The sequence below is a fragment of the Erinaceus europaeus genome, chromosome 8 (genome assembly GCF_950295315.1).
Source record: "Erinaceus europaeus chromosome 8, mEriEur2.1, whole genome shotgun sequence".
Classification (NCBI taxonomy): Eukaryota; Metazoa; Chordata; class Mammalia; order Eulipotyphla; family Erinaceidae; genus Erinaceus; species Erinaceus europaeus.
The window spans coordinates 93,591,783-93,604,047 of NC_080169.1; the positions used below are offsets into that span (position 1 = coordinate 93,591,783).

At 38.0% G+C, this 12,265-nt stretch overlaps 1 protein-coding gene across 2 annotated transcripts in view; it reads right to left on the reverse strand.

The window, feature by feature from the left end:
* Positions 1 to 241: 241 nt before the first annotated feature.
* IQUB (IQ motif and ubiquitin domain containing) overlaps positions 242 to 12,265 on the reverse strand; it is a 72,208-nt gene continuing 60,184 nt past the window's right edge. For both annotated transcript variants that reach the window (XM_007531684.2, XM_060196501.1), the window contains one exon: positions 242 to 511. In XM_007531684.2, coding sequence (XP_007531746.1) covers positions 323 to 511 — 189 coding nt within the window. In that variant the 3' untranslated portion in view covers positions 242 to 322. The remainder of the gene's footprint in view (positions 512 to 12,265) is intronic.

The following is a 12,265-nucleotide window of genomic DNA, read 5'->3' on the forward strand; positions in this document are numbered from 1 at the left end:
CCTGCCAACACCCAAGTCCAGCGAAGAAGCAATGCAGAAGCCAGTCCTTCTACCTTCTGCACTCAATAATGATCCTGGGTTCATACTCCCAGAGGGATAAAGAATAGGAAAGCTTCCAATGGAGGGGATGGGACATGGGACTCTGGTGGTGGGAACTGTATGGAATTGTATCGCTCTTATCTCACAATCTTGTCAATTATTAAATCACTAATAAAAAAGCAAAAAATAAATTATCACAAACTTTAAAGGATAAAATTGTATTTCCATATTTTATGACTTCTACATTACTCTAATAGCAGACAAAATTGCTGATAAAATGCTCCTACTCTTCCTCAGGACCAGGTTCTAAGATTTCTATAATTTTAGGTATTTCTGTATAATATTTCCTTCTGATTTTCTCTACTTCACTATCACCAAGTAGAAATGAAGCCAGCACTGGAATCTGAGAAAAATAGTTCTTAGCTAGAATATGTTTGTGTCTGATCTTGTGAATAAACGAAGGGTGGTATTCCTGAAAAGGAAAGAAAAGAAAGGAAAAGAAGATTTTATTAAATGTCATAGATAACAGTTCTCAAGTAAAAAACAAAAATACTTTCATGCCTCAGGGCTTTTACTTTTTAGACCTTTCTTCCCATGAAACTTTTTTTGTTCTGTTTTGTCTACTACTCTTCAGGGCTTAGCTCCTACGAAACTTTAACCTGAAAGTTTTTCTTTTACTTTTTTTTTCATCTTTTTTTTTCCTTTAATGGGGGATTAAGGTTTTACATTCAACAACAAATACAATAGTTTGTACATGCATAACATTTCTCAGTTTTCCACATAACAATACAATCCCCACTAGGTCCTCTGCCATCCTTTTCTAAGACCTGTACTCTCCCTCCCACCCACCTACCTCAGAGTCTTTTACTTTGGTGCAATACAGTAACTCCAGTTGGAAACCTGGAAGTTTTTCTTATTCTTTCTTTGACTCCAAATGAATTCTTTGCTTTGAGTCCAACCAGATGAATCCCATTCCCTCTGTGCTTGCAAGCACTTTTAAATATTCTAATTGTGAGGGCCAGGTGGCAGCACAGTGGGTTAAGCACATATGGCACAAAGCGCAAGGACCAGCATAAGAGCCCTTATTTGAGCCCCCGGCTCCCCACCTACGGGGGGGGGAGAGAGGGGGAGTCTCTTCACCAGCAGTGAAGCATGTTTGCAGGTCTCTGTCTTTCTCTCCCCCTCTCTGTCTTCCCCTCTTCTCTCAATTTCTGTCTGTCCTATCCAACAATAGCAATGGCAGCAATAACAGTAACAACAATAACAAGGTCAACAAAAATGAGGAAAATGGCCTCAAGGGGCAGTGGATTTGTAGCGCAGGCACCAAGCCCCAGTGATAACCCTGGAGGCAAAAAAAGTTAATATATATACATATATATATATTAATTATAATACTTAGCTTCTTCTGTCTTATATTTCACTATCTTCTTGAAAATCTCTTCCAAGGTAAGGAAAGATCTTTGAAGACTTAAGAGTTTTTTATATATGTGTTTCTTAGCACCATAAGATGTCAATCTATATTTTGGAGTTAATGTTTTTGTCAAATTGTTTCTCTCTTTAAAACTGTTTCAATAGATACAGTTATAAACCTTTTTTATTTCTAAAATCTACTTTATCTTTCTTGATTTCCAAAGGTTGAAGTAAAGGTGACATTGTCTTACTGGCAATGTTGTTCACCTTTTTTTTTCTACTTCAAATTCTCACCTTATGAGTGTTGGAAAGCAAACTTCCTTTTTGTTGTTGTTCTAAACTATTATTTAGATGTCTTGTCTCTCCACTGCTTTAATAGTATTTTAAACTGTTGTCATGCAGAATTTGTTTTTTCTTTTGGGGGGGGTGGAAGGAAAACTTCATTGCTCTAGACTGACATTTTCATATTGCTACAGAGAGAAAGATGCAAATAAGGGAGATAGGGATAGAGACAGAGATGGAAAAGAGAGAGAGAAAGAGAAACCATAATACAGATGTTTGCTCAATGAAGTAGGGGCCAAGAACAAACCTGAGCCTAGCATATATTCTACCAAACCTACAAACTCCATTCTAATGAGAATGACTGACTGCTAGTTGCCAATCTAAGACACTTGCTTCAGGGGGATCTGGCGGTGGCACACTGAGTTAAGTGCACATAGTACACTTGCATTCATTTGTATCTAGAGACCTGATTATGTATATAGCACCTGTTTTTGGTTTTGGTAATGTGTCCATCCTCCAAAACCTTTATTGTAGCTAAGGCTGACCAAATCATAAGTTTCCAATGGATAAAGTTTATAAGTACCTTTGTTGTTTGTTTTGTTTTTTGCTTTTTTCTATCTTTTTAAGAGTGGAAAGATAATCAAGCATATCTAGTCTTTTTCTAAACCTAGGATGTGGCTGTAATGCATAGATACAGTGACTATCTTATCTTTCAGAATACACAAACATAAAAATGTAAATCAAATGTGAAATCTGGCTGAGATAAAAGTTAAGGGTAAAGAGAGACAGGCAGGGAGTATGGAACAATTTGCCAACACCTATGTTCAGCGGTAAAGCAATTACAGAAGTCAGACCTTCCTCCTTCTGCACCCCATAGTGATCCTGGGTCCATACTCCCAGAGGGGTAAAGAATAAGAAAGTTATCAAGGGAGGGGATGGGATATGGAGTTCTGGTGGTGGGGATAGTATGGAATTGTACCCCACTTACCTTATGGTCTTGTCAATATTTCCATTTTATAAATAAATTTTTTTTTAAAGTTAAGGGTCATGGGTTTCTGATAGTATTGTGGAGTCACCATACTAGTTATAGACTTACAAACCCTGAATTTCTTATCAAGTAAACTAACCCCAAAGATGATTGTGTCATAAAACTTCCTCACTGCTGAATTTGAATGTAAGTGAAACAATAATTGTGCTCATTACATTTCTTGCTTTTATCTAAGCATACAGCACAGTATCTAGCATAATTAGAAAATAACTTTGGTTAAATGAATAAGCACCATCTATTACTTTTATCATGATTTTCCTATAACTTGTGGCATGGATACAGAAAATCATGTTTTACATTTTAAAAAAAAAAAAAGCAAGTATCTCTGTGCATTAAAAATTCTAGCAATGGTTTAATGTACTGCAAAACAAACTATTCTTTAATAAGAGCTGAACATTAATACATAAAGAATTGCATCAATTCAAAACCATTTGGAAAGGATTTTTTTTTTTTTTTTTAGTTTGAGGACCTTAGCACTATTTATAGAAATTCAATAGGAGGGGGTTCCCGGAAGATGGCGGACTGAGAAGCTGCTAGTGGCTTGAGATCTGACCATATCCTCTGGAAACGGTAGGATTTTCTGCCTTTAGTAGGCCAGTCAATAAGGGGTCCTAGCGGTGACACCAAGGAGGTGACTATAACTTAATTTGGGTCAAAAAATAGAGTAGAAAAAAAGAGAAAAAAAATTTTTCTTTTAAATTATTATCTCCAAAGCGCACCTCCTCCCCCTTCCCCAACCCACCATAACCAGTCCCTGGGGACCAGCTTCTAGCAGGCTGCCCTGCTGAGTTTCTTTCTTTACCAAGATCCCTGTCCCACCAGGGAGTATCATTCATTCTATGTCTAGTCCCTTCTGAAACCTCTGGCCCTTTTTTCTTTCTAAGTAGCCAAAACCACCCACCAGATAGCTAATTAAATAATTTTTAAATTTTTTTTTCTTTTTTATTTAAGAAAGGATTAATTAACAAAACCATAGGGTAGGAGGGGTACAATTCCACACAATTCCCACCACCCAATCTCCATTTCCCACCCCCTCCCCTGATAGCTTTCCCACTCTCTATCCCTCTGGGAGCATGGACCCAGGGTCATTGTGGGTTGCAGAAGGTAGAAGGTCTGGCTTCTGTAATTGCTTCCCCGCTGAACATGGGCATTGACTGGTCAGTCCATACTCCCAGTCTGCCTCTCTCTTTCCCTAGTAGGATGGGTCTCTGGGGAAGCAGAGCTCCAGGACACATTGGTGGGGTCTTCAGTCTAGGGAAGCCTGGCTGGCATCCTGATGACATCTGGAACCTGGTGATTGAAAAGAGAGTTAACATATGAAGCCAAACAAATTGTTGAGCAATCATGGACCCAAAGCTTGGAATAGTGGAGAGGAAGTGTTAGGGGGGTACTCACTGCAAACTCTAGTGCACTTCTGCTTTCAGGTATGTATTTTGCAGGAGTTTACAGATACGTGTGAACATATGCTCTCTCTCACAGAAACTGGTGTATATCTAGGTTTTGGGACTTTGAACCACCTGAGATGGAATTAGAGTATACTATGAAAAGAAAGCTCTCACCCGAGTAATGAAGCTGAAGGGTTGTCATTCCACACGTGAAGTCTCTGGACACAGTCTGAAGTGAAGCATGTTGAGGTGGCAATCATTGTGTTGGTTAGGTTGTGATCGGCAGATGCAATATTATTTGGTATGGATTGGGAGAGGCATACGGGAAAGTGGGCCCTATCCAAGGGTTCCAGGACTGGGGGAAGTAGAGGCACTATAGTGGAGATGTGAGGTTCCTGCTGTCTTAGGGTTCCAAAAGACAATCGATAGTTAATGTTATCATCACATTATTTGGTAATTGGGTTAACTTTGAAAAGTCCTTTTGTTAGGGTTTGCTGTACAGTACCCAGTATCTTGTATATAGCTGTGCTATTGGTTGCTTCTGATCTACTTGGTCTAGGCTTTTGAGAGAGTCTGCATATCAATTACACAGCCTATATATTAAAACGATTCAGTTTGTGTTTTGAAAAACTTCGAAACATACAATTAATTTTCCCCCTCTAGTATTAATTAAAAAATTAAATAATTTTTTAAATTTTTTAAATAAAAAACTCTTTCCTTCCACCGCTCTTTTATTACTGTTCTTTTTCTTATCTTTTTTTCTCTCTCTTTTTTTCTTTTTCTCATTCTTGTCATCCTTTCTTTCTTAATCCTACAGCTTCCAAAGCCACAGGCCCCACCCCCCACACCACCAAACAGTGTGCTTTCACTGAATTCACTGATACACATTTGGGAATTATTTTAGGGAAGAATTTTGACTCAGAGTGGACTCTCACTGCAAGTATCTCCGCTAAACTTTCCTTCCTCCTTTAGCTACCTAGAATATACAGTGGATAGTAGATTTGCATAACTGTCTATTTCAGCTATCCTTGTCTAGTCCTGAGGGTTTTTGTTTGTTTGTTTTTCTTTCTTAACAATCAGCTGCCACTACTCATGAGGTTTGAGGTAATCTGGGACAGGGTTTTTTTTTACTCTGCTCTACTTTATTATTAATATTATATAAAGGCATATATGTTCCCCCCCCCCTTTAGGTTGATCAGAATTAACTCTTAGGGTATCTTTCATTGCTAGGGTAATGAAAGTCTTATCTATTGTGGGAGGAACTTGTCTTGTTACTCCTACCTCCTCTACACACTCTCCCCTTCCTCCTCCTCCTAGCTAATTAAAAAAAATAAAATACAATTAAATTAAATTAAATTAAAAATAAAGTAATCACAGAAATACACTTTACTTTCACTGCTCTTTAATTACAGCTCTTTTTCTTATCTTTTCTCTCGTTTTTTTTTTTATTTTTTATCTTGTCATACACTTCTTACTTCCTTCTTCTTTGCCTTTCTGAATTTAGGAATTATTTTGGGGAAGAAATCTGACTCAGAGTGGACTCTCTATGTGTGTATCTCTGCTCTAGTTCCCATTCCCCTCTTGTTACCCCTAGAATATACAGTGGATAGTAGATTTGTAAAACTGTCTATTCTTGCTATCCCTTCTTTCTTTTCTCTTTCTTCTTCACTGGGATTTGATTACTATTTTTTCATGGACTGGAGACATTGGCTAACGGGTAGTGATTAAACTGCTTCAATACTTGCTTCAGTTGCTACTGTAATTCCTGAGGTTAGTGAGTGCAATTGTCATAAAGGTATTTAGTACAGTGTTTCTTGTACTCAAGACACAACAACTGAGGAACAAAAGAGCATAAAAAAAGAAACACATAAATCAAAAAAATGGGTAGATCAAAAACAAATAAAACCGCTACTCCAATGAATGAAGACAAGAGCCCAGAAGAAACTACAAATAAGCCAGAAGTAACCATAGATAAGAAAAGTATGCAAGCAATAATAAACTTATTAATCACAGAAATGAAAACAACATTGGAGGAAAGGAATGGCAGTATTAGGGAAACAACAGTTGAGACCCCCAAGGAAAATACTGATTATCTTGAGGCAATTAGAGAACTGAAAGCTGAAATAGCTGTAATGAAGAAAGAAACTGAGGCAAGGGGAAGCAGAAAACAGAATTAGTCAGACAGAGGATGAGTTAGAGAAAACTAAGAAAGAGGTGAAAGAGCTCAAAAAGAGATTGAGAGACACTGAAAACAACAACAGAGACATATGGGATGATCTCAAAAGAAGTAACATTTGCATAATTGGCCTGCCAGAGTAAGAAAGAGAGAAAGAGGAAGCAAACATTCTAGAGGATATAATAGAAGAAAACTTCCCAGAACTGAATAACAGAAAGGACATCAAGATTCAAGAGGCCCAGAGAGTTCCAAACAGAATTAACCCAGACCTGAAGACACCAAGACACATCATAGTCACAATGAGAAGGAGTAAGAATAAAGAAAGGATCCTAAAGGCTGCAAGAGAGAAACAAAAAGTCACATATAGGGGAAAACCCATAAGATTATCTGCAGACTTCACTCAAACTCTAAAAGCCACAAGAGAATGGCAAGATATCTATCAAGCCCTGAATGAAAAAGGGTTTCAACCAAGGATAATATATCCTGCTAGGCTTTCATTCAAACTAGATGGAGGGATCAAAACCTTCTTAGACAAACAACAGTTAAAGGAAGCAACCATCACCAAACCGGCCCTCAAAGAGGTTCTAAAAGGCGTCTTATAAACAAGAACATCACTGTAATACTTCCAATATATCAGAGCAAACAAAAATTTATTTTGAACAATGGCACTACAATACATTAAATCCATAATATCAATAAATGACAATGGCTTAAACTCACCCATCAAAAGGCACAGAGTGGGGGGGATGGATCAGAAAACATAACCCAACCATATGCTGCTTGCAAGAATCCCATCTGTCACAACAAGATAAACACAGACTTAAAGTGAAAGGATGTTAAACTATCATACAAGCTAATGGACCACAAAAAATGGCAGGAACAGGATTCTCATCTCAGACACAATAGATTTTAAATTAAATAAAGTAATAAAAGTTAGGCAAGGAAATTACATAATGATTAGAGGATTAATCAGCCAAGAAGACTTAACAATTGTTAACATCTATGCAACCAATGATGAACCACCTAAATACATCAAGCACCTACTGAAAGAATTTCAAAAATACATCAATAGTAATACAATAATAGTGGGAGATTTAAATAACCCACTCTCACACTTAGACAGATCAACAAAGCAGAGAAACAACAAAGATACAAGAGAACTGGATGAAGAGATTGACAGACTAGACCTCTTGAACATTTTCAGAGTCCTTCACCTCAAAAAACTGGAATACACCTTCTTTTCAAATCCACATAACACATACTCAAGGATAGACCACATGTTAGGCCACAAAACAGCATCAGTAAATTCAAGAGCATCAAAATCATCCCAAGCATCTTCTCAGACCACAGTGGAGTAAAACTAACATTTAACAACAAACAGACAATTATTAAAAGTCACAGAATTTGGAAACTAAACAATATATGCCTTAAGAACCACTGGGTCAGAGACTCACTCAAGCAGGAAATTCAAATGTTTCTGGAAACAAATGAAAATGAAGACACAATCTATAAAAATATTTGGGACACAGCTAAAGCAGTACTGAGAGGGAAACTTATAGTCATGCAATCACATATTAAACACCAAGAAAAAACTCAAATGAATGACCTTACTGCACACTTCAAGGACTTAGAGGAAGAGGAACAAAGGAACCCTAAAGCAACCAGAAGGACAGAAATCACTAAAATTAGAGCATAAATAAATAACATCGAAAATAAAAGAACCATAGAAAAGATCAATGAAGCCAAATGTTGGTTCTTTGAAAGATTAAACAAAATTGACAAATCCTTAGCCAGACTCACAAAACAAAAAAGAGAGAAGACTCAAATTAATAGAATTGTAAACAATGGAGGAGATATCACAACTGACACCACAGATATCCAGAGAATCCTGCGAAACTTCTATAAAGAACTATATGCCACCAAGCTAGAGAATCTGGAAGAAATGGAACAATTCCTAGAAGCATATGCCCTTCCAAAACTGAACCAAGAAGAACTACAAAATCTAAATGCACCAATCACAGACAAAGAAATTGAAACCATTATTAAGAATCTCCCAAACAACAAAAGTCCTGGACCAGATGGCTTCACAAATGAATTCTACAAAACTTTCAGGAAACAGTTAGTACCCATACTTCTTAAGCATTTCCATAAGATTGAAGAAACAGGAATACTCCCTTCCACCTTCTATGAAGCAAACATCACCCTGATACCAAAAGCTGATAGGGACACAACAAAAAAGGAAAACTACAGACCAATATCTCTGATGAACATAGATGCCAAAATATTAAACAAGATCTTGGCCAACCGGATATAGCAACATATCAAAAAGATTGTACATCACAACCAAGTGGGATTCATCCCAGGAATGCAAGGCTGGTTCAGCATCCATAAGTCAATCAATGTCATTTACCACATCAATAAAAGCAAAGGCAATACCACATGATTATCTCAATAGATGCAGAGAAAGCCTTTGACAAAATCCAACACCCATTCATGCTCAAAACTCTACAAAAAATGGGAATAGATGGGAAATTCCTCAAGATAGTGGAGTCCATATATAGCAAACCTGCAGCCAACATCATATTCAATGGACAGAAACTGAAAGCATTTCCCCCTCAGATTGGGGAACAGCAATAGCAATTAGGCAAGAGAAAGAAATAGCATAGCAATCAGGCAAGAGAAAGAAATCAAATGAACACAGATTGGAAGGGAAGAAGTCAAGCTCTCACTATTTGCAGATAATATGATAGTATACATAGAAAAACCTAAAGAATCCAGCAGAAAATTTTGGGAAGTTATTAGGCAATATAGCAAGGTATCAGGCTACAAAATCAATGTACAAAAATCAGTGGCATTTCTTTATGCAAACACTAAATCTGAAGAAGAAGACATCGAGAAATCACTCTCATTTACTGTCTCAGCAAAATCAATGAAATACCAGGAATAAAGTTGACCAAAGAAGTGAAAGACTTGTATACTGAAAACTATGAGTCACTACTCAAGGAAATAGAAACTGATACCAAGAAATGGAAAGATATCCCATGCTCATGGATTGGAAGAATAAATATCATCAAAATGAATATTCTCCCCAGAGCCATATACAAATTTATTGCAATACCCATCAAAGTTCCACCTTTAAAGCTTCTTTAAGAGTATAGAACAAACACTACAATCATTTATCTGGAACCTGAAAACACCTAGAATTGCCAAAACCATCTTGAGGAAAAGAAACAGAAATGGAGGCATCACACGCCCAGACATTAAACTATATTATAAAGCCATCATCATCAAAACAGCATGGTACTGGCACAAAAATAGGCACACAGACCAGTGGAACAGAATTGAAAGCCCAGAAATAAATCCCCACACCTATGGACATCTAATCTTTGATAAGGGGGCCCAAAGCATTAAATGGAAGAAGGAGGCTCTCTTCAATAAATGGTGCTGGGGAAACTGGGTTGTAACAAGCAGAAGAATGTAATTGAACCACTTTATCTCACCAGAAACACAAATCAATTCCAAATGGATCAAAGACCTGGATGTCAGACCAGAAACAATAAAATACTTAGAGGAAAACATTGGTAAAACAGTTTCCCACCTATACCTCAAGGACATCTTTGATGAATCAAATCCAACTGCAAGGAAGACTAAAGCAGAAACAAACCAATGAGGCAACATCAAATTGAAAAGCTTCTGCACAGCCAAAGAAACTATTAAACAAAGAGACCCCTCACAGAATGGGAGAAGATCTTCACATGCCATACATCAGACAAGAAACTAATCACCAAAATATATAAAGAGCTCAGCAAGCTTAGCACCAAAAAAGCAAATGACCCCATCCAAAAATGGGCAGAGGATATAAAACTGCTCTAGGTCACTGATTGTCAGAAAATGCAAATTAAGACAACACTAAGATACCACATCACTCCTGTAAGAATGGCATACATCAAAAAGGACAGCAGCAACAAATGCTGGAGACATTGTGGGGACAGAGGAACCCTCTTACATTGCTGGTGGGAATGTAAATTGGTACAGCCTCTGTGGAGAGCAGTCTGGAAAACTCTCACAAGGCTAGACATGGACCTTCCATATGATCCAGTAATTCCTCTCCTGGGGTTATACCCCAAGGACTCCATAACACCCAACCAAAAAGAGGTGTGTACTCCTATGTTCATAGCAGCACAATCATAATAGCTAAAACCTGGAAGCAACCCAGGTACCCAACAACAGATGAGTGGCTGAGAAAGCTGTGGTATATATACACAATGGAATCCTATGCAGCTATCAAGAACAATGAACCCACCTTCTCTGACCCATCTTGGACAGAGCTAAAAGGAATTATATTAAGTGAGCTAAGTCAGAAAGATAAAAATGAGTATGGGATGATCCCACTCATCAACAGAAGTTGAGTAAGAAGATCTGAAAGGGAAACTATAAGCAGGACCTGACCAAATTGTAAGTAGGGCACCAAAGTAAAAGCCCTGTGGTGAGGGGTAGACATACAGCTTCCTGGGCCAGTGGGGGATGGGAGTAGGTGGGAGCGATGGGTCACAGTCTTTTGGTGGTGGAAATGGTGTTTATGTACACTCCTAGTAAAATGTAGTCATAAAAATCACTAGTTAATTAATATGAGAGGGGGAAAATTAATTGTATGTCTCGAAGTTTGTTAAAACACAGACTGAATCTTTTCAATATATAGGCTGTGTATTTGATAGGCGGACTCTCTCAAAAGCCTAGACCAAGTAGATCAGAAGCAACCAATAGCACAGCTATATACAAGATACTGGGTACTGTACAGCAAACCCTAACAAAAGGACTTTTCAAAGTTAACCCAATTACCAAATAATGTGATGATAACATTAACTATCGATTGTCTTTTGGAACCCTAAGACAGCAGGAACCTCACATCTCCACTATAGAGCCTCTACTTCCCCCAGTCCTGAAACCCTTGAATAGGGCCCACTTTCCTGTATGCCTCTCCCAATCCATATAAAATAATATTGCATCTGCCGATCACAACCTAATCAACGCAATGACGGCCAGCTCAACATGCTTCACTTCAGACTGTGTCCAGAGACTTCACGTGTGGAATGACAACCCTTCAGCTTCATTACTTGGGTGAGAGCTTTCTTTTCATAGTATACTCTAATTCCATCTCAGGTGGTTCACTTTCTAACAAAGTCCCAAAACCTAGATATATACCAGTTTTTGTGAGAGAGAGCATATGTTCACACATATCCATAAACTACTGCAAAATATATACCTGAAAGCAGAAGTACACTAGAGTTTGCAGTGAGTATCCCCCTAACACTTCCTCTCCACTATTCCAAGCTTTGGGTCCATGATTGCTCAACAATTTGTTTGGCTTCCTATATTAACTCTCTTTTCAGTCACCAGGTTCCAGATGTCATCAGGATGCCGGCCAGGCTTCCCTAGACTGAAGACCCCACCAATGTGTCCTGGAGCTCTCCTTCCCCAGAGACCCATCCTACTAGGGAAAGAGAGAGGCAGACTGGGAGTATGGACCGACCAGTCAATGCCCATGTTCAGCGGGGAAGCAATTACAGAAGCCAGACCTTCCACCTTCTACAACCCACAATGACCCTGGGTCCATGCTCCCAGAGGGATAGAGAGTGGGAAAGCTATCAGGGGAGGGGGTGGGATATGGAGATTGGGTGGTGGGAATTGTGTGGAGCTGTACCCCTCCTACAATATGGTTTTGTTAATTTATCCTTTCTTAAATTTAAAAAAAAAAGAAAAAAGAAATTCAATAGGAATGACAAGTGAATACAACATTTGATTTGATAGTGCAATAATTTGATTAAATACACAAAGGGAGTTGTATGAATTAATTGAAGAAGCAGTGAAATATCAGTTTGGAAAAATGAACTTACATCTTATTATAGCCTTAGATGAAATCATATT